At 58.1% G+C, this 20,491-nt stretch overlaps 9 protein-coding genes across 9 annotated transcripts; 3 read left to right on the forward strand and 6 right to left on the reverse strand.

Moving 5' to 3' along the window:
* Nucleotides 1–755: 755 nt before the first annotated feature.
* PHYSODRAFT_517859 (hypothetical protein) lies at nucleotides 756–1,352 on the forward strand (the record flags this gene model as incomplete). Its single annotated transcript, XM_009533945.1, has 2 exons — nucleotides 756–942; nucleotides 1,096–1,352. The coding sequence occupies 2 exons, from the start codon at nucleotides 756–758 to the stop codon at nucleotides 1,350–1,352; spliced, it is 444 nt and encodes a 147-aa protein (XP_009532240.1).
* A 144-nt stretch (nucleotides 1,353–1,496) lies between these two features.
* Nucleotides 1,497–1,955, reverse strand: PHYSODRAFT_286893 (hypothetical protein). The gene has a single exon (XM_009533946.1). It carries the CDS (start codon nucleotides 1,927–1,929, stop codon nucleotides 1,645–1,647), a length of 285 nt encoding a protein of 94 aa, XP_009532241.1. The 5' UTR covers nucleotides 1,930–1,955; the 3' UTR covers nucleotides 1,497–1,644.
* Nucleotides 1,956–2,531: 576 nt separating this feature from the next.
* On the reverse strand, nucleotides 2,532–3,003 carry PHYSODRAFT_286894 (hypothetical protein). The gene has a single exon (XM_009533947.1). It carries the CDS (start codon nucleotides 2,944–2,946, stop codon nucleotides 2,716–2,718), a length of 231 nt encoding a protein of 76 aa, XP_009532242.1. The 5' UTR covers nucleotides 2,947–3,003; the 3' UTR covers nucleotides 2,532–2,715.
* An 813-nt stretch (nucleotides 3,004–3,816) lies between these two features.
* Nucleotides 3,817–4,119, reverse strand: PHYSODRAFT_336398 (hypothetical protein; the record flags this gene model as incomplete). The annotated part of the gene is made up of 1 exon (XM_009533948.1): nucleotides 3,817–4,119. One exon carries the CDS (start codon nucleotides 4,117–4,119, stop codon nucleotides 3,817–3,819), a length of 303 nt encoding a protein of 100 aa, XP_009532243.1.
* Nucleotides 4,120–5,344: 1,225 nt separating this feature from the next.
* On the forward strand, nucleotides 5,345–14,707 carry PHYSODRAFT_347286 (hypothetical protein). Its single transcript, XM_009533949.1, has 12 exons — nucleotides 5,345–5,772; nucleotides 6,451–6,530; nucleotides 6,573–6,620; nucleotides 6,691–6,773; nucleotides 6,872–7,037; nucleotides 7,954–8,087; nucleotides 10,039–10,129; nucleotides 10,204–10,354; nucleotides 10,823–11,093; nucleotides 12,167–12,267; nucleotides 12,363–14,385; nucleotides 14,476–14,707. Exons 1-12 carry the CDS (start codon nucleotides 5,507–5,509, stop codon nucleotides 14,701–14,703), a joined length of 3,642 nt encoding a protein of 1,213 aa, XP_009532244.1. The 5' UTR covers nucleotides 5,345–5,506; the 3' UTR covers nucleotides 14,704–14,707.
* Nucleotides 14,708–14,990: 283 nt separating this feature from the next.
* On the reverse strand, nucleotides 14,991–15,449 carry PHYSODRAFT_336400 (hypothetical protein; the record flags this gene model as incomplete). Its single annotated transcript, XM_009533950.1, has 1 exon — nucleotides 14,991–15,449. The coding sequence occupies one exon, from the start codon at nucleotides 15,447–15,449 to the stop codon at nucleotides 14,991–14,993; it is 459 nt and encodes a 152-aa protein (XP_009532245.1).
* Nucleotides 15,450–15,663: 214 nt separating this feature from the next.
* PHYSODRAFT_514860 (hypothetical protein) lies at nucleotides 15,664–16,264 on the forward strand (the record flags this gene model as incomplete). The annotated part of the gene is made up of 2 exons (XM_009533951.1): nucleotides 15,664–15,794; nucleotides 15,880–16,264. 2 exons carry the CDS (start codon nucleotides 15,664–15,666, stop codon nucleotides 16,262–16,264), a joined length of 516 nt encoding a protein of 171 aa, XP_009532246.1.
* A 264-nt stretch (nucleotides 16,265–16,528) lies between these two features.
* Nucleotides 16,529–18,234, reverse strand: PHYSODRAFT_303765 (hypothetical protein; the record flags this gene model as incomplete). The annotated part of the gene is made up of 7 exons (XM_009533952.1): nucleotides 16,529–16,640; nucleotides 16,738–16,808; nucleotides 16,887–16,963; nucleotides 17,031–17,571; nucleotides 17,649–17,712; nucleotides 17,835–17,923; nucleotides 18,094–18,234. The coding sequence occupies 7 exons, from the start codon at nucleotides 18,232–18,234 to the stop codon at nucleotides 16,529–16,531; spliced, it is 1,095 nt and encodes a 364-aa protein (XP_009532247.1).
* Nucleotides 18,235–18,620: 386 nt separating this feature from the next.
* PHYSODRAFT_562896 (hypothetical protein) lies at nucleotides 18,621–20,315 on the reverse strand (the record flags this gene model as incomplete). The annotated part of the gene is made up of 2 exons (XM_009533953.1): nucleotides 18,621–19,622; nucleotides 19,701–20,315. 2 exons carry the CDS (start codon nucleotides 20,313–20,315, stop codon nucleotides 18,747–18,749), a joined length of 1,491 nt encoding a protein of 496 aa, XP_009532248.1. The 3' UTR covers nucleotides 18,621–18,746.
* Nucleotides 20,316–20,491: the final 176 nt, after the last annotated feature.

The raw sequence follows: 20,491 nt of genomic DNA on the forward strand, positions 1-20,491 counted from the left end.
CACTGGCTGCACGTACACGACGCGCTGCTGCGGGGGCGGGCGGCGATTGTAGTCGTCACGACGGTCGTTGCCGCCGCCGCAACAGCAGCAGGCGGTGAGCGAGCCGCAGAGGCAGCAGGCCATGTCGTCGCACGCGAGGCAAATGGGGATGCACATGGCTGAGCAGGTGGTGAGAGGGGGTTGTGGTGGGGCCTGGTCGCAAATTGAAGAGTGAGGAGCTGCTGGCCGCCGACTTAACGGAGACGGAGCCGCCAGCAGAGCATGTTGCCAAGACCTGCACTGCAGGTCCAGCCGTGTGGATATTCAGCGCGGAATGTCCAACGCATTTCGCCAGCAGACCAGATGATTAATCTGTGACGCGCGCACATTTGTATTTGTCGAATGGTTTTTGCAAAAAGGATAGTAGGCAAGATCGGGATAAAAGTATCCGGGCGGATTTTGTGTACGCCACACAACTGTAAAAGTGCAGCTTTTTGCGGCGTAGCCATCCGGGCTGTGTTGAAGTGGCAAGTGGCAGGTTTCCTCGGCGCTCAATTATCTGCCGGTGCCCTCCGCTACTGCCAGCAGGCGCGGCGTGGCGCGATCGCATCGCTGCTGGTCTGATTGCAGCCTTCAGTTGGCAGAAGCAGAAGCGAACGCGCGGGCTCGTTGCCACTCGACGCGCGTTGCGTTTCCTCTTCCAGTAACCAGCGGCAACACTGGCGAGCAGCTACATCGAGCAGCGGGAGGCCTTCGCCTTCCTCGTGCCCAAGACGATGATCGGGCGGAGACGCCGCTGGCGCCAGCAAGAGCGCGAGAAGGCGGTGCGCAACGTCTTCGAGGCGCAGATGCACGCGCGGATGCGGCGCCAGAGCCTTAAGCACGCGGAGCTGCGGCGCCCCGAGGCGCTGGAGGCCGACTGCGTGACGCTGGACCTCGGCAGCGCGCGCTCCAGAGACACCAGTTTAGGGCAGGAGAGAGCGGCTAGGAGGGTTGTTAACCGTGACGACAAGGCGGGCCAGTGCCAGTGGGTGCCGCACTCGATCGAGGAGCTGGAGGCTTCGTCTTCCTCCTCGTCTTCTTCGGACGACCGCGGCAACATTTTCTCGCCTGGAGGGGAGGAAGAGGGCAACGAATTGGTGCTCAAAGTGCGGCAACCGCTGAGTCAAGACGCCTGGTTCCGGCTGGAGAAACTCGGGGGCCTGGACATGACGCTGGCCGTGCCGGCCTTTGTGTACCGGGTCTTTCTGGGTGAGGAGAAGGACTTCAGTGGAGACGCAACGGAGGGCAGTCGCGGTGTTTACAGACTCCCAAGACTGCTCCACAACTCGAGAGCGAACCTGCCGCCGCGATCGGCGGACTGCTATCTATGAGCTCAGAGCTAGACGAACGAAACTAACATATTCCCAAGAAAGAGCTTGGCTTTAAGCTGTCGTGTTCTGCTTTGCCAGCCTGGAAACCGCATACCTGTACACGACGAGTCTGGTTCTGGTTGTTACACAAACGCAGCTCCATTGTTTCAACGCTTATATTTCGTGGATTCACGAGTGGGGGAGCTTCCGTTTGAGCTGCTCTAGTGTACACACGCAGTGGTAGGTGGTCGTGGCTGGAATCGCGTTCAGCTTCTCTTGATCCCTTCGTTTCTCTAAGCTCTTCACGCTCAGCTCAGTAGTAGCCGCGGTGGGGCGGCGGCGGGGGAGGGCCTCCCTGAACAACCACGGGGTTCACGTACACAACGCTCTCGGGCGGAGGAGGGCCTCGGTCATGGCGGTCGCGACCGCCACCTCCGCAGCAGCAGCAGGCAGTCAGAGCTCCGCAGAGGCAGCAGTCCAAGTCTCCGCAGCAGTCTCCGCAGCAAGGGCCTCCGCAGTCGCAGCAGGGGCCGGGGCCGCACAGATCGCAGCACCCGTCAGGTCCGGGGCCGTCGTCGCAGCAGCAAGGGATGCACATTGGGTCTTTGGTGTTGTGAGTCTTTGGTGGCGGTTTGAGGAATGGAGACCAGCGAGTGGTTGAGTCGGAGACGTGGGTGTACAGTACAGCTGCGGAGGAACACCTCTCGTGCCGAGCGTGGATTCTCGGCGCTATGCTCGCGCGGGCCGATCACAAGCATCTGTGACGTGTGTGCAACCTCGAGCGAGACATGCGCGAGCGAAACACGGTTTTTTGCAAGAATCTGCTGGTCAATGCGGTGCCGGGATGACGGTACGAGAGTGGGGGAACTGGCAATCAAGCGCAGCGCGCTGTGCACGCTCTACATGTACATGTAGCATTGCCCCCGTCGAGTACCGGTATGTACATGTACATGTAGTCAAAATCGCCTCGTACTATCGTGGAGGAGTCGATGTTGCTGTGACAGCATTGTACTGTAGCGTACAGTCTGTAGATCCCCTTTACAGCAGTCTTCAGTCGGACAGCAAAGTCTTCGCCGATAACTCAGTAGCCACCGATCAGGAACGCATTTACCTGTCAGAGCTCTGCAGTACATGTATTGCGATCACTGCACTTAGCCGAGCGAAGGCCGGTCAATGGCGATGTACAGCAGCTCGGGAGACTAGGGGTCAAAATCCGTGTATTCCGTAGCTACTGCCGTTCTTGCAGGCAGCGGCTATCGATCGAGCTTCTAATCTAATACTAAATACTGTACAGCCGTGGGAGGGCACGAGCGACTTGCCTCGGCAGTCTTGAGGCTGTGAAAGCGACGGGTCTTGAGGGTGTTCTCTTCTTGTCTTGCTTCGCTTACACTCGGTCGTAGTAGCCGCCGTGGTGCGGCGGGTAGCCGTGGTGCGGGGGCCCTCGCTGCACGACGACGGGGTTCACGTACACCACGCGGTCCGGCGGCGGCGCGTGGCGGTGGTGGTCGTGGCGCCGGCGGTCGTCGCCCCCGCAGCAGCAGCAGAGCGCGGTGAGCGAGCCGCACAGGCAGCAGGCGAAGTCGTCGTCGCACGGGATGCAGATGGGGATGCACATGTCTGTCTGTCTGTTGATCGGTGGCTTTGGTTGGAGCTTCAGACTGTTCGGTGCTTCGAGGCAGAACGCGGAATGACACCGAGCAGGTCTCCGAGATGGCTGCGCTTGGATTTTCCGCTGTCCAACGGAGACCGTGATTCAATTTATGCTGTGCTCTGCGACGTGTGCACACTTGACGCCAGTATTGAACCTCCTGTCCAGAAACTGGCGTCCGCAAGTTTTAATTTGTTCCTTCAAGTACTGAATCCCTGTTGAATACGGTTAAATCCGTTTTGACAGTACTTAGTAAAGATAGATATTACACCCTTTATACTATATGCGACATGTAGCGATATATGTCCGAATGTTCAGTCTCTGCAGAATATCTACCCACCGGCGTTCAGAGGATGAACGCCGGTAGATTCAGAGGATCTTGGCCACGAGGACCTGCCCCGGCCACGACAAAAACTACCACCAGCACTGAAAGTGTTCATAAACACTGTCCGACCGCACTTCAGCACTGCATAATGTACAGTGGCACCATATCATGCAAATCGTTAGGCACACCCCGGCCTTCGGCCTACTCATGCGTGTCGTTTGCACGGTGTACTACGCTTCGCTCGTCGCCGGCAAGGCCACGAAAAATAGATTGTAACTCCTTGTCAGGGCACCTACTCCGGGCTGCGCGCCGACCATTGCAGACCTACGCTTCGCTACGGTTGCAAACGGTCTCTCTAAGCCCTCCTCGTTTTTACACTGCCGCCCGGTCTCTAGTACGGTGCTGATGTACGATCAGCTCTGAATCTACAAGTGTTTATAGGATTTACTCCTTGGCCACGCTTGATGCCTGGGACTCCCAGGCTGGTGCTGCGGGCTGCGTCGTGCCACCGCTTAGTCGAAATGGTGGTGCAGCCACTTGGACGCGCGCTTGATCGTCGGTGAGAGCATGATCGGGAACGGAGCGACGTCGGGGAAGCTTGAACTGGACGCTCTCCGCGTTGCCCACGAGAAAGACTCGCTCGAGTCGGCGTCGTTGAAGCAGCAGTCGTTGTACTCGCAGCCGCAGGTGCAGCGGAAGCAGCTCGTGAACGCACCGACGCACTCGCAGCAGCCCCAGTCGCCGTCACAGCAGCCGCAGTCGCAGCAATCGCAGTCGCATCCGCTGCAGTCCAGCTTGCAGTTGCAGTCGCACATTGCGAGAGGCTCACGCGGCGCAGCTCAGATGAGAAATGGCTCCACCTAGCAGGAGTTCTCAGTCGGTTGGGCTAACTCGGTGGTCGTAACGTTTCTTTTCCTTTTGGCGCTGAGATATGAGGGCGAAAGATGGAGCATGCCAGGGCTGGATTGCCTGCAAAAAGCTCAACATGATACACACGAAGTATTTATTTCGTTGTTGCATGTGATGGGAATCGCGCGTTGGCTTGTATGCCCCTATAATAGTTTACCGGTGCATCCGAGTTACGATCGAGGTGGAGATAGCGAGACTGCGACTGGTTGGATCTCTGAAATGGTCGCGTGGGTTGCAGAATACATGTATCGCGTCGCGGGAGGTGAGGCAGTCGTGCCGGTTAAAGTGCTGCGACAGCAACCTCTGTCGCCGAAGCAGCAGTCGCAGCAATGACAGCAAGCAATCAGCCAGTCGCAGCACGTGCAGTCGCAATCGCAGCCACAGCAGTCACAGTCGCAGCACTCGAAGTTGCAGTCGTCACACATGAGCGAAGCGATTTTTCAAATAGACTGGAGTCTTGCGGTGTTGGAGGCTCGATCAATTATGCGGGCGAGCGGCAGCGGCGTAGGTGCTGTCGTAGGGATTTCCAAGTCGGATGTCGGGTGATGCGCTCATTACCGCAGCCCCCCCCCCCCCCTTGTGCCAGATCACCACAGCCGACAAGCTCATACACTGAAATAGCAGGCAACACATGAATGCAAACTTGCAACCGGCATAGCTTTGTTCATCGTGTAGGCATTTGGGCCTGGGATACAGACTGTAGTTAGGTGTTTCGGTCTGCAGGCCTTGCATCGGCAGCGCGTCGGGTGTGTACGATCTTTCAGAGCGCTTGCTGACTCGGCGGGTGCAAGCTAGCGTAAGAAGGGATCTCTGGGATGATCATGCGGGGCACAGGATTTTGGGGCACAGCAGGAGTCGCGCTTGTGCTGTCGGCTCGGCTGTAGTCACAGTTGCAGGAATTGCAGTTGCAGTTGCACGCGCTGAAGCAACAGTTGAAGACGTCGGCGATCCCGTCGAGCAGGGCGCACTCGCAGCATCCACAGTCCCAGCACCCGCAGTCACAGCAGTCGAGGTTGCAGTCGCAGTCGCACATTACTATTAGTATCCGATATTGAATAGAGGCTGGCAAGTTCGGAACTGGTCGCTATGGTCCTCGTACCGGATGGGTACAGCTTATGAACGAACCTCATCGGATTCTTGAAATGCGTGGTCTGTACTTCTGTTTAGTTTAGGTTGGGGCAACTTGCCTGTGGCAGGTGGGTACGACTGGATCGTTGGTGTCGAGCCTAGTGAACTCAGTCAAAATACGCGGGCGGCTTGTCACGAATTGGAGAAATCACGACTGCGAACGGAATGATCTCAGGAATACCGCCGGTACTGGTATTGGGAGGATTCTGGGCTGTGGTGCTCGTCGCGCGGCTGCAGCTCCAGCCCCCGGTACTGCTGCTGCAGCTGCTGGCACAGCAGTCGCCCACGCAGTCGCAGCAATCCCCGCAGCATTTCAGCATCAGACAACCAGGTGAATTGCAGCAGCTACAGTCGAAGCAGTCGCAGTCACAGCAGTCGCAATCGCAGTCGCAGCCAGCGTCACATTCACCGTCGCACATCTTCCGTCTTCTGTAAGCTGGTCTTGTTAACTTGTAGGCTTGTAGAGATTTGAGCTGCCGTCGCGAAGGAAGCACTCCATGTGCGGGGGCTCCAGGATGGATTTCCGGGGCGTGGATTTTGCCGCTCGTTGGAAACTTCCTCCTCATGGGTGCATGTTGCAATTACTGATCCATCAGAACAACCTTTCCACTGCTGCTGGCCTTGCTGGGATCACTCATCACAAACTTTGATCTTTTCGAGCTGAGCTTTCAGCCACGTGCTCGTCGAGCAGTGCTCGACCACCTTTGCGCTACTGCCGTCGTGGACGTCACAGCAGTCCGCAGTGCCCGACTGAGCTGTAGTTCCATACCGTTGGCAGCTACACGTATCCGACAAGTTGTGAGTGCTCCTGTGTTTATCGTTTGGAGCTGGTGCGGCACATTCCGCAAAAACTAAGCAGGAAAATTTCGTCCACACGCAGTGCGTAGCTGCGCAGAGAGCGAATCCTTGCGGAAACCCCTACAACACCACGTTGTATAATCTCCTTTCGCGTTCCCAGTGCCCGTTATCACGAATTCAAACGTTGAAGTTGCCCTGGCGTCGCGGAAAGCAGCTGGGTCTCGAGCTACGATCTCGCCTTGCCTCCTTGAAGCGGGGCGGGCGCAAGCGGCGTCCCGAAGGTGCAGCGATCGATCGTGGGGGCGCTGCAGCAGCAGCAACGAGCTTACTAATGCCTCGCTTGGCGGCTCTGTGGACTCGGATGCGGAAGAAGCGTCGCCAACGTGTCCACGTCGCTTGTTGTAGGGCTGGGCATGCTGCCGCTTTGGCACAGCTCGCACGACGCTCGGCATGAGTAACACGATCGACCTGAGGCTTATCGGTAGACTGGAGCAACTCGTCCGAGCCCCAGCAGCTGGCGGCGCTAGATTCCTTCGCGTTGGGCTTTGCAGGGCGTTGGAACTTCCAGCGCCCGCGCGTGACAAAAACCCCGCTCGCTGCCAACACCTACGAGGTGACGAGACCGTCGGGCGTCGTCGAGGCTCGAGACCGAGGGAGGGACCCGCCACGCAATCTGCAGTCGCGCGCTAACATTTCCCGACCCTTGGGTGACTGCAATGGGTCTCGTGGGAGATCGGAAAACCGGTGGGTGTGACGACACCGCCTAACACGACCAAGTGTCGTCCAGATCGGGGAGCGCCTCTGTCAACAACGTTAGACGCTTGTCAGGCTTGCGTGCGTGCGTCCAACTTGGCGTTGACGGGCGCGCCAAGTCGCGAGCGTCGTGCAGAGCACACGCGTCGAGCACACGCGTAGCGCGATAGGCTATCGCAGATAGGCGACGGCGCCACAGCGACCTGCCAGCCTATCGAGCATGCAGCGAGTCTTACTATAATAACTCGTGTTCGAGCGCCGTTGCAAGCGCAGCAGCAGGTGCTGCGGAACCCCTGGAGTGACCATGATGGTCGAGGTCGGCTCGTACATCTTGAGCTGCATCATGCATACACAGCCGCCCGCGACTGCACAGGATTGCAAATGTAGTGTGAATGTAGAGGTACTTCGCGAAAAGTGTATGTCGGTGGCCGATGAAGCCGCACTGGTGACGAACGACCACGGCTTGGGAAAATAGGGGGTATAACGCGTTGCCATATGTATTACATGTATTGTTCTCGGGCGCGGGAAATCCGGTGTCGTTGGTAGTTTCTCTTGGCCTCCTTACTCCGGCTGCAGCGCTGGCAAAAGAAAGGAGGTTCCGCTCGTTCTGCCCGGGACGAGTTGACAGAGGTCATAATTGTCGAGGCAGCCAGCGAGGTTGTTGATGCGCCCGCTGCCATCGAGAACAAGGCCGAAAACTCAACTCAAGTTTGCATTCCTTTTTGTCCTGGTTGGATTTTTGTACAAATTGTAGAATGCGACAGGAAGTTGAAGTTACATACGAATAACAAGTGCACACACGTCACAGACCGGCATGTGACAGAAACTGTTGGACACTTCCAGCACAAGTCAAGGTTCTCCTCTCTCCAGTGCAGTTGTCCTTGTCCACGGCGTCGGGCGGTCATTACTGAATCGACCTTGTGCAGCGAAGAAGAAAACACCAGGAGCAAGCAGACAAGTGCGAGATAAAGCACAGCAAGCACCCACAGCGAATGTGCCTCCTGTTTCCGCTTGGCGACGAACTGTGTAGCTGTCTAGCAGGTGTCGTGCTGCCTCGCCAGCGCCGCCCAGGCACCGCTATCGGCGCGAGTGCTACTCGCCCAGACGCGTGTACGTCCAGCCGGTCGTCGTGAAGGAGTACTACCCGCCTCCACCTCCGCAGCAGCAGCAGCAAGGATACCCCTACGCAAGGCCTGTAGGCAAGGCATGATCCAGTGGGGGCAAAGTGGATTAGGCAGCGCGAAATACTCGACAGCTAACGATAGAGCTGTATGTTAGGACAGCAGCTTCCTTGGAGATATTTTTTTGATATAATATAGGTATAAAGACAATGATGTGTTATTTGGTGTTTTGTTGCATCGCTGTGCTGCTAACGGCAAAACACTCACATGTGCTAGATTGCGTTCCCGCACCGTGGGTGGCGAGTATACGTGGATCTACAGCCTTGCTGGCGGATGAATTTCCGGGGTGGGCCGCGCGAGACGGCAACTGGTGCAACGTAGACTACGTTGGTCTTCGGTGTCTGTCGGCGGCGCCTTCCGTCCTCCCGAGATTGGCACTCGTTTGGTAGCACACTGCAGAGCGACACTTTGTTCTGCAAACATGAACGCTGTTTTATCGAAGACGAATTGCTTATAGTCGTGCGTCTCCTGCTCGTTTGTACAAGTACCCTAAAATACAGACGTTCGAAGAAACTCGGAGCTATGAACGTTGGACTCGGGGAACTGTGGACACGGCTGCATCGATTCTTGATTCGATATATCAGTGATTAATTCTGTAAGCGAGCTCCGCGAGCATCGGTGGCTGTTCACTTCCTCATTTCCCCCGCAGCGAACAGCGAACAAACCAGTGAAATGTGCCTGGACGACATCCTCTGCTGCGCGTGTGGTGCTTACTGCACCGCATGCTGCATTCGCGCAACCGACCAATCTCGGGAGCGCCGCCGACAGACACCGAAGACCAACGTAGTCTACGTTGCACCAGTTGCCGTCTCGCGCGGCCCACCCCGGAAATTCATCCGCCAGCAAGGCTGTAGATCCACGTATACTCGCCACCCACGGTGCGGGAACGCAATCTAGCACATGTGAGTGTTTTGCCGTTAGCAGCACAGCGATGCAACAAAACACCAAATAACACATCATTGTCTTTATACCTATATTATATCAAAAAAATATCTCCAAGGAAGCTGCTGTCCTAACATACAGCTCTATCGTTAGCTGTCGAGTATTTCGCGCTGCCTAATCCACTTTGCCCCCACTGGATCATGCCTTGCCTACAGGCCTTGCGTAGGGGTATCCTTGCTGCTGCTGCTGCGGAGGTGGAGGCGGGTAGTACTCCTTCACGACGACCGGCTGGACGTACACGCGTCTGGGCGAGTAGCACTCGCGCCGATAGCGGTGCCTGGGCGGCGCTGGCGAGGCAGCACGACACGCATGCCGCACCTGCTAGACAGCTACACAGTTCGTCGCCAAGCGGAAACAGGAGGCACATTCGCTGTGGGTGCTTGCTGTGCTTTATCTCGCACTTGTCTGCTTGCTCCTGGTGTTTTCTTCTTCGCTGCACAAGGTCGATTCAGTAATGACCGCCCGACGCCGTGGACAAGGACAACTGCACTGGAGAGAGGAGAACCTTGACTTGTGCTGGAAGTGTCCAACAGTTTCTGTCACATGCCGGTCTGTGACGTGTGTGCACTTGTTATTCGTATGTAACTTCAACTTCCTGTCGCATTCTACAATTTGTACAAAAATCCAACCAGGACAAAAAGGAATGCAAACTTGAGTTGAGTTTTCGGCCTTGTTCTCGATGGCAGCGGGCGCATCAACAACCTCGCTGGCTGCCTCGACAATTATGACCTCTGTCAACTCGTCCCGGGCAGAACGAGCGGAACCTCCTTTCTTTTGCCAGCGCTGCAGCCGGAGTAAGGAGGCCAAGAGAAACTACCAACGACACCGGATTTCCCGCGCCCGAGAACAATACATGTAATACATATGGCAACGCGTTATACCCCCTATTTTCCCAAGCCGTGGTCGTTCGTCACCAGTGCGGCTTCATCGGCCACCGACATACACTTTTCGCGAAGTACCTCTACATTCACACTACATTTGCAATCCTGTGCAGTCGCGGGCGGCTGTGTATGCATGATGCAGCTCAAGATGTACGAGCCGACCTCGACCATCATGGTCACTCCAGGGGTTCCGCAGCACCTGCTGCTGCGCTTGCAACGGCGCTCGAACACGAGTTATTATAGTAAGACTCGCTGCATGCTCGATAGGCTGGCAGGTCGCTGTGGCGCCGTCGCCTATCTGCGATAGCCTATCGCGCTACGCGTGTGCTCGACGCGTGTGCTCTGCACGACGCTCGCGACTTGGCGCGCCCGTCAACGCCAAGTTGGACGCACGCACGCAAGCCTGACAAGCGTCTAACGTTGTTGACAGAGGCGCTCCCCGATCTGGACGACACTTGGTCGTGTTAGGCGGTGTCGTCACACCCACCGGTTTTCCGATCTCCCACGAGACCCATTGCAGTCACCCAAGGGTCGGGAAATGTTAGCGCGCGACTGCAGATTGCGTGGCGGGTCCCTCCCTCGGTCTCGAGCCTCGACGACGCCCGACGGTCTCGTCACCTCGTAGGTGTTGGCAGCGAGCGGGGTTTTTGTCACGCGCGGGCGCTGGAAGTTCCAACGCCCTGCAAAGCCCAACGCGAAGGAATCTAGCGCCGCCAGCTGCTGGGGCTCGGACGAGTTGCTCCAGTCTACCGATAAGCCTCAGGTCGATCGTGTTACTCATGCCGAGCGTCGTGCGAGCTGTGCCAAAGCGGCAGCATGCCCAGCCCTACAACAAGCGACGTGGACACGTTGGCGACGCTTCTTCCGCATCCGAGTCCACAGAGCCGCCAAGCGAGGCATTAGTAAGCTCGTTGCTGCTGCTGCAGCGCCCCCACGATCGATCGCTGCACCTTCGGGACGCCGCGCGTAGCCATCGCCGCCGCTTGCGCCCGCCCCGCTTCAAGGAGGCAAGGCGAGATCGCAGCTCGAGACCCAGCTGCTTTCCGCGACGCCGCGGCACCGACAGACGTCCAGGATCTCTTGGTCGCCGCCGCCGTTGGACGCACTCACGCCTCATCGTCGGCGCGCGATTGGCAAAGCGGCCGACCCACAGCGGTCAGCGCCGGTCAGAGCGGCGAGATTGCTTATGACATGGGCGTCAGCGCATCAACGTCTGAACTCCTGGGCGAAAATATCTAAACTTTGAAACTTTTTGGAAGCGCAAAATTGCAGCAAAAGCCGGTGGGTCGACGAGCAAGAGGACTCAACTGGAGATACGTGTGCAGCACAAGTGCACGCGCTCGAAGGCAAGACATGCCTTGCCGTGCCGTCGGCATCGTCCGCAAAGCGCCAGGCTCGCGTGTTGAAAAAGGCAACTTGCTCGTATTCAGGATTGCCGTTATAAAATCAAATAAAACCTATCCCCACCCGTTTTCAACCAATGAACGGTCAAAGGACATTTTCAAAAATAACCACCCTGACTCAATCGGCATGTGGATTTATAGAGTTCGGCGCCTTCCACTTCGCTTAAACAGATTAACACGACGAGCAGCGGACTTTCAACTCGCCCGACACAAGCGCCGCAACGGCGTCAGTACATATCACCTCCAATCGCGGCACCTGGTCGCCTGCAGCGTGATGACCAAAACGCCTGCTGTTCTAATGCTTTTGCGCGCGGCAAGCAGTGGTTTCACGGCCACAGACCCCTACCCACACCCATCTGGCCACGCTGAATGTATTTTTTCTTGCCTCGGACTGGGGAACGCCTTCCCTCCACTTTGCAAGTCGTCGCCATACTGAACGCAAGTGGCGCGCCGCCCCAAATCGACTAGGAGCGGCAAAGCAGGAAGAGACGAGCCCCCGCCAGCGCCTCCCTCCCCTTGTGCCCGGGCGCGGACGGCTCACGCAGAGACTCACTCCCCGCTGTGCGCGCGCCAACGCGATCGTCTCCGAGCCGCGCGAAGCCCGCGGGACGCAGTTTGTGGCTTTGCCGTTGCTGACCGGACGACGACCAACACAACCGCAGAGAAGACGCCACACTTTCCCACCGAGGGCGAGCGAAGGGAAGCAAGAAGCGAAACCTCAAGTGCACACTTTGCCACTTGCACATTAGCCATGCCGCAGGTAAGTTAGGTTAACACCTCGTGCTTTCCGTTCTTTGCCGTGTTGCCGTGGAAATTTTCTCGCGGACAGGGGGTAATTCATAACGCAATGTTTATCTCTGCCTGTAGACTCTGGTGTTCGCGGAGCAAGTGCCCACGTACGTGTACCAGAACGTCAACTTTCAGGCCACCGTCAAGCTCGTGGACGAGCACAAGGCCAAAGTCACGGGGTAAGTTCACGTTGGGTGTCAGCGACCGCTACGCCACTCTCGTCCCCCCTCTCTAACTGGTGTCTCTTACCGTCTTTAAACGTCTCTCTAACCAGCGTCCGTAAGCCGCTGCAAGTGTCCCTCCGCTTCCATGACACGTACGACCTCGTGGAGGACCAGGACGCGGTGCTGCGCCTGGCCTCGGAGGCGCGCATCGACCCCAACACGGGCCTCGCGCTGCTGTCCATGAGCCTGCACACGCTCACGGCCACGTGCGACGGCCGCAACTTCTGCCTCGAGGTGCGTAGCGCCGACGCCGACATCGAGTCGGTCTTCTCGGCGCCCGTGAACGTGGTCAAGGAGAAGCTGCAGGTCGTGACGCAGCCGCCCGACGTCTGGTTCAAGGACGAGGGCGGCCGCGAGAAGTGCATGACCGTCGCGCTCACGCTCGTGCCCGCGCCCGGCGCGTACCTCGAGGACCGCATCGTGCCGCTGGACGTGCGGCTGCTCTACGAGTCGGGCAACACGGTGCTGAACCAGAGCATTCTGCGGCTCTTCCCCGACATGCGCCCCAACATGACGCACGGCCGCGTCACCATCTCGTTCCGCATCGACGACGTGTCCAAGAACCACCAAGGCCAGTCGTTCATGCTCGAGATCGGCCCCGAGCAGCAGGACGGCAGCTCCATGTTCCAGGACATCGCCCCCACGCGCACGTCGGTCATCGCCATCCGCTCCAAGCGCAACAAGCGCAAACTCAACGCGCAGGCGGCGGCGGCAGCGGCGGCAGCGGTCTCAGGCGTCTACGGGATGCGCGCGTCTCCGCGCAGCGTTGCGGGCACCCCGCGCACCCCGTACATGAACATGGGCGGCGCGGCGCAGAACTCGCCCCAGGGGATGAACGGAGCCGGCATGATGATTGAGCCGCACCCGCAGCGCGCGCGCAAGTACATGGCCACGAGCAGTGGCATGGGTTACGGCATGATGCAGCAGCAAGCTCAGCAGCCGCCGCAGCAGCCCATGTCGTCCATGTCCTGGAGCAGCCACTTGATGCAGCCCAACACCAGTGCGGTGTCTCCTATGCAGCCGCAGACGCCTCAGAACCAGCAGGCTTCTGTCCAGACCCCAGGCGCGGGAGCTGCCAACAGCCCTGGCGCAGTGGAGTGGGCACTCGGAGGCTTCGAGATTCACCCGGACGGCTCCATGAATACGGCACGACCGATCTACCGCTGCCCGCAGTGTCGTCGCCTGAATGACGTGGACATGCTGGCGGCGGGCCCTGCGCTCTCACACAGCCCACAGTGCGTGTTCGCTCCCAACGGTGGCAACGGCAACATGATGTACCGTTCTCAGATGGAAGGAACGCCCATGAACCAGCAGCAGCAGATGCAGCAACAGCAGCAGCAACAGCAGCAGCAACAGCAGCAGCAACAGCAGCGTGGGTACGCAGCGTACCAGCAGATGGCTGAGCAGCAGAGTGCGGCTATGAGCATGGGCATGAGTGCGCAGCAGACTACCAGTACCAGCAGCTACGGCAGTAGCCCTGTGGTCGACTCGTCGTCGCTCAACGTACAGCAGAACACGGTCAACATCACCTCCAAGCCGGAGGATGCATCACCCAAAACGATGGCAGCGCTCGCGACGTCGTCTACGCTGCGGCCGTCCATGACCATCTCCCCGTACATGAACAAGGTCACCACGGAAGGCAACGTCCCGGGCAACAGCGGGCAAGAGCAGGGATCCAGCGGCAATTTGTTCGAGAGCAACGCGTTCCACAACCAAATGGAGATGATGGGCAACAACAGCACGGAGAAGTTGTTCATGAACAAGAGCACTGCCGTTGAGGACGACCCGGCGCTCGACCCTCAGCAGCAGCCCCAGAACTACCAGGAGTCGGGCTCGTCCTTCAACGGCGTCATCGGGACTTCTCTCTTCAATGAGATGACCAGCATGGGCATTAATCTTGATCAGTACGACAAGGGCGACTCCCAACTCCTGGGCGAGTTCAACGGCCTAGCGGCTGGAGCCGCTCAGGCCCCTAATGACGAAGACCAAGTCTTCTACATTCTGGCTCGGATGTACACGGACGCAAGGGAGCAGAAGCTTGGATTGCCGGCCTTCGACCAGTTCCAACGCATGGTACGTCAAGCGTTGAAGCTTATGTATGCACTTGGTCGTGATGTCTCGGACTCTAATTGTGATGTTTCTCTCTTGCTTGAATTGCTGCAGCTTGGATTCTACAGCGAAGCCCAAGACGACGTCCAGACGCAGGTGGTGTTCCACCCGCTGCGGGACGTGTGCTTGTCCGACGAAGAGCGCCAGAAGATCACGTCCCAGTTCGTGGACGAGCTGAGCCGCGACTCGCAGGCGGTGCATTCGCTACCCAAGTACCAACACAACCTCATTATGCTGCGCGAGGACGCGCTCATGTTCTACTGGAGCCAGTCGCTCGTATGAGGCGGTGCCGAGTGTGATAGAGGGATAGAGCCTCGGCGTAACAGACCGCAGGCAAGCGTTGTGTTTTAAGAGCCAATGTGCCAGATACTAGTTGAGTGCGTACCAGTCAGTGGGTAGTAAACGTGAGCGTCCAGTTGTATAAAGTGCCGTGCAGATGCATGTAGTTTGATTCAGAGAGAAAGAAAGAAAGAATCGTGTGAAGAGTTTCATCGGAAAATCTAATCGACACAATAATTCCACACGCCAAGAAAATCTCGAAACCAGTCTCTAAACCCGCTTCTCTCTATCTATCTCAGTTGCCTTGTTGCCTCCATTTCAACTCCGCGCACTTCCAGGCGGTAGATGACCACGCGTCCGTAGAAGTCGGTGCTGCGCTGGAACGTGAGCGCGATGGCCTCCACTTGGCTCAGCTCACACGGGAACTCCTGCAGGTCGTTCGCGTCCTCCGGGTCGACGTCCACGTCCACGAGTTCCCACTGCGCCCCGGATGCTCCTCCGCCCGCTCTCCTCACGTGGACCTGCACGTCCTGACCCACGAACCCGCCCTGGAACATGACGCAGAGGGCGGAGACGTCCACCGCGCGGTGGAACAGCACTTGCACCTGCTGCGGACTGCCCTGCGCCGAGTTCCAGCAGCTCGACAGGTCGGTCGACAGCATGTTCGCAGCGCCGTAGAGCTGCTTGTTGCGGTCCAGCGTGGACGACGCCCGGCACGTCGTGCGCGGGTCGTCACTCAGCGCCACCATTGTAGCCATTTGTTGCACCTCGACCGTTTCACGTTTTGCGTGTCAATCAAAAATGGACCTATGATAGAGCCTAAACCTGGGATTAATCGTTATGTGGTGTGTCAAAACACGAATTTTGTGTGCCCCACACGTTCGAGACTTTTCTCGAATCCGAGCCAGCCGCGTGCAGTCAAAAAGCTTCCGCTAATTAATTAGCACTTACGAGGAAGAGATCATGTCGGAGACCAAGGCTCTGTGGGCGCCCGTCAAGTGGGCGCAGCGCAAGGAGGCGCTGTACGTGACCGTGGACCTGCCGGACGTCAAGGACGAGAAGGTCTCGCTCACCAGCAAGCAGCTCACTTTCAAGTGCGTGCCAGCCAACAAGGACACGATCCCTTAGATTCTATCTGTGGATTTTTACCTAATAAATCCGCTTTTTGCATTGTTTTAGGGGCACGAGCAACGGGCAGCTGTACGAGGTGACGCTGGACCTGTTCAAGGAGGTGGACGTGGAGCACAAGGACAGCATCTGGGCCAAGACGGACCGCAACCTGCACTTCCACATCGTCAAGAAGAACCAGGACGAGGAGTTCTGGCCGCGTCTGCTGGCCGACAAGCACCTGGAGAAGACCAACGTCAAGGTGGACTGGAGCAAGTTCGTGGACGAGGACGAGGACGAGGAGCAGGAGGGCTTCGACATGAGCGCGCTCAACGGCGGCGGCGGCTTCGACATCAACCAGATGATGGCGGCGCAGAACGCGGCCGGCATGATGGACGACGACGCCAGCGACAGCGACGACGAGGACATGCCCGACCTCGACCCCAACGACCAGTAAGTACGTACGTAAATGCAGGCCCGACGACCCCTGAAGGGGTGATAATGAGTGCGCGGCGAGGACGATGGGAATATACTGCTCGCAGTTGCGGCTGCGCTTGGTTGTGTCGTGCGATTTGGTCGGTGCGGATGGGAAGGAATGGCTACGGTGGGCGTAAATTACTCAGATTAGGTAGTTCAAGATGTGTGGTTTGATGGAGTTGCGGACGCTACACTAGGGACGGAGAGAACGTGAAGCACGAGCAGAGCCGAAGTGGCAGACGGCTCACGCGGCCAGGCAGAACATGCCCTTGACCTCGGGGTGTTTCCGGAAGCGCACGTTGGAGAAGAGGATCTTGCGTACCGAGGACTTCCACACTGGAGACTTGCGTTGATCGCTGACCCAAGCAGAATTGCACCACCGTGCATAACAAGGTAGGCGTTAGTCAGATCCGCTTGGTCTTCAACTAACAGCAAAAGGATCAGCGAAAATACCTCTCCAGCTTCCAGTTAAGTTGGCTCTCGTACTCGGCCTCGACGAACTCGCAGATCTCCTTGAAGGAGCCCTAGCTCACAAGCCAAATGCAACGAATCTCGAGTGAGCGCGACCATCAAAATAGCAAGGTTTTATCCAAGGCACGCACTTTGCCTCCAGGCAGAACGGTCAAAGCGTGCGCGATCATATCTCCATACGTCACGCTCGCAACAGGCTTACGATACTCTGAGCGTCAAATAAACCAAGCTGTTAGACACTGCAACCACGTTGTAAACTATGGTGAACCACGTACGGTTTTCCGGAATGTCTGCGGAGTCGTTCTCTTGGCACGCTGGGCAGTACCAAGTCTCCGGCGGTTCTTCCAGGGGGTCCAAGCCCACGCAGCCCATGTGGTACCAATTCGATCGATCCAGGCATTTCTTGTTGTCGCACGCGATCATGTTGCCGAAGCTCGCTCCTTTGCACGTGCAGTAGAGTCTTCCTTTTCGCTTCTTCTTCTTCTGCATCATTTCAGCGTCGCCGCTATCGACTCGTCCGCGGCCATTCGTGCCTCGAGACTTCTTGACCGGGTTCGCTGGCCGCCGCTTCTTGACCACAAACGGACGGAACTCGCCGCCTAGCCCCGCATTGCCATCTTGGCCAAAGTCGAAAAGGTTGTCAATGTCTTCCTCGGCCAACACAGCCTCCATACGCCCACCATTGCTGATTGTCACCTGTCGGCTCTGGTTCTCCTTGTCACCGTCATCGAAGTCGTATTTCTTGCGCTTCAACCGCTGAGCTGGCTGCGCTCGCAACAGCTCCGCCGCTTCGACTGTATCGTTAGACCCCGTGAGCTGCAAATTAAAAACCCGAAATGAGCCTGAAACCTCTTGCAAGCAATCGCCAATAGGTATAACAGTTTGGCACGTACATAAGTCACGAAAGACTTGATGCTGGAGCCTTCCTCAGTTTTTTTGCACTCCTGGTTGAAGTGCCTAAGTAGCAGCAACATTTTGTCATAAAAAACCCGGCGACATTAACGCACATGGTTAGCGCAATTGCAACTTTTAAAGAAATTTGCAGTGGCAATGGCAAAAGCAACTCGAAGACAACGCACCTGGCCACTGTAACTGCCAGTTGCTCGCGTGAGCTGCCAGGCACCTCCGGGATGCCGTGGAACGCCAAATACTTGCGCAGCGCATTGGGCTGGAGCAATTACGCAGTCAAACACACAGCAAACCGTTGCAAAAGTTGCAGCAACCCGGTTAGCACCTTCATCTAACGCATTGCACACAGTTTTCCACCCGAACAGCGGCGCAATGGCACAACTTGAAGCGTCTCAACCCTGGAGAGACGTTCCACATGCAACCGCGTACCCGCAATCGCGTGAAATCCACCGCCATGTTGATCGGATATTGACTGTGCTCCCCTGGCAACACGCACGGCGACGAAGCGCTGGAGCTGCTGGAACTTGCGCTCGCGGCAGGCGCCGGCGCGCCCTGCTGCGGGTCTGCCATGTTGATAGATTCTTGCAACTTAGTGCAGTTCTTTTTTGTGCCGACCGCCGTTTTGGCCAATCCGAGCGCGAGTACGCACGTCACTTCGCATGCATGTCGAAGTCCCTCCAGCAAGAACTTCCTGCACATCGATCTAACCCGGATGGACGAAGCAATGCAACGCAGTAGTTTAGGCTAGTGTTAACCGGCAACTATAAGCATTGTTTGGAGCTGAGTTGATGGGGCGCGCCAAGAGAGTATCCCTTCGCGATATCGAGTCGAGCCGAGTTGAGTCAGGCGGATTGACAAGACCTCTCAACTTCAACCTCATCAAAAGCTTTTGGTGCATCACTTTGCAGCGAAACATGAACATATACTAACTGGCAAGAAATTGCAGCGCGCGGGCGGGTGTGGTTCATACCTAACGATCTGTGTTCAACGACATAGCCTACTTGCCTTCCTTCCTTCCCCTTCAATTACCTTAATCCACGCCATGCGTCTGTCAATACTCTGTGTAGTACGTGGTAGCCTCCTCAAAACTCGAAGCTCTCCATGGGGGTCGGTTTCTTCACGGGCGCCCGCCGCACCACCTCGATCTCGCGCGGGGCCACTTCCACCTCTCGCGGGGCCTCGCGCACGTTCAAGGCCGCCATCTTGGCGCGCTGCTGCTCCATCTCTACCTGCTGCTGGCGCCACTCGGCGTCACGCTCGCGCTGCTCCTGCTTGAGCGCGGCCTCGCGGCGCCGCTGGTGCTCCTGCTGCTGCTTCTGGATCATCTCACGCTTCGCGTCGCCGACCAGAGACGAGCGCGGCGCGGTGGCCGGAGCGTGAGCAGACGCGTCCAAGCTGCCAGACTCGATCAGGGGCGAGGAGGGCGAGGCTTCCGGCTCGTAGTCGCTGTCGTCCGACTCGTCGTCCACGCTGAAGTGCGAGTTCATCTGTTGAGTCATGCGGAACGCGAGATCCTCCTGCTCCTGCTGCATCCTGAGCCTGAGCGCCTTCTCGCGCTCGGCACGCTCGCGCGCGTGCTCCTCGCGTTTCTGACGCCGCTGCAGCTCCAGCAGATCCTCGCCCTGCTGCGGCTTGAGCTTCTCTTGCACGGCCAGCTCGTGCGCGAGCCGCGAGTTCCGGATCGCCTCCTGTTCCTGCTCTTGCTGGAGCCGTGCGGCTTCCTCGGCCTCCCGCGCGCGCTGCAGCTCCATGGCCTGCTGCATCTCAAGCTCCTTCTGCCTCTGCATCTCGCGCTCTCTCTGCGCACGCTTCTCCTGCTCCTCCTGGAGCTGCAGCTCCTCGGCCGCGGCGAGCGCGGCCTCATGCGCCGCCTCCTCTTGTTGCCTGGCCAGCTCCTCCTCCTGCTCTCGCTGCTGCTGGGCCGCCAACTGCCTGCGCATCTCGGCGTCCTGCTCTGCCTGGCGGTGCTGCTCTTCCTCCTGACGGCGGATCTGCTGCTCGTACCTGATCTCCTCCTGGCGCTGCTGCTTCTCGACTCTGCGCTGCTCCTCGAGCTGCTGCTGCTTCATGCTCTCCGCCTGGGCGATCTGCAGCTCGTGCTCCTCCGCTGAGGGCCGCACGTCCGCGCCCACGCTGTGGCGCTGGTTGATGCCGCGGCGCGGCACCGAGAAGTTCTGGAAGTCGCGGATGCTCGGGTTGCTGTTGACGCTGGGGATGGAGGCGGCGGCCGCGCGGCCGTCGTGGGCGATGTTGTTGTCGGAGGCGGGCGCGGGCATGGACGCGCGCTGCATGGGCTGGCCCGAGTTGATGCGGAAGGCCAGCACGAGCTTGTCCACCCAGTCGTTCATCTCCATCTCCGTGCCGGCGGCCACGAGCAGGCGCCGCTCAGGCGCGTTGATGGCGATGCGCCAGATGGTGGAGGCGCTGCTGCCGGTCTTCATGCTGTCGGCGGGCATGACCTCCAGCACGCCCTCGTCGCAGCCCTGCAGGCTCAGCTCGCCCTTGAGCTCGCCGTCCTCGAACGTGAAGTACTGCAGGCGCGCGGGCGTCAGCACGAAGTAGCGCGGCTTCCAGTTCTTGCGGCCGAACGGGCCCGTGCCCGAACCCTTCTTGAACAGCACGCCCGTGCGCAGGATCTGGCCGTCGCTCATGGCCGTGGTGGGGAGGTAGTGAGTGTGTGCGTGTGTGTGACTGGGACTGACACGAGTGATCGATGGAGTCGAATCCCAAAGTGGCTGAAGGGAAGAAAACAAAAGAGCGGATGCGCTCGGCTAAGTGCGATATACGCACGGTATACTGGAGCCAAGTCAAGCTCGATTTGATTAGT

The sequence above is a fragment of the Phytophthora sojae genome, assembly GCF_000149755.1.
Source record: "Phytophthora sojae unplaced genomic scaffold PHYSOscaffold_7, whole genome shotgun sequence".
Lineage (NCBI taxonomy): Eukaryota > Oomycota > Peronosporomycetes > Peronosporales > Peronosporaceae > Phytophthora > Phytophthora sojae.

What these genes read in the sequence shown, in the direction of transcription:
- PHYSODRAFT_286894 (XM_009533947.1), bottom strand. Translation starts at nt 2,946, where the DNA reads ATGTGCATCCCCATCTGCATCCCGTGCGACGACGACTTCGCCTGCTGC.
- PHYSODRAFT_286893 (XM_009533946.1), bottom strand. Translation starts at nt 1,929, where the DNA reads ATGTGCATCCCTTGCTGCTGCGACGACGGCCCCGGACCTGACGGGTGC.
- PHYSODRAFT_347286 (XM_009533949.1), top strand. Translation starts at nt 5,507, where the DNA reads ATGATCTCAGGAATACCGCCGGTACTGGTATTGGGAGGATTCTGGGCT. An exon ending in TGACGAGACCGTCGGGCGTC is followed by an intron (nt 6,774 to 6,871) that starts GTCGAGGCTCGA and finishes GTCTCGTGGGAG; the next exon opens with ATCGGAAAACCGGTGGGTGT. An exon ending in AGATTGCTTATGACATGGGC is followed by an intron (nt 11,094 to 12,166) that starts GTCAGCGCATCA and finishes CTCTGCCTGTAG; the next exon opens with ACTCTGGTGTTCGCGGAGCA.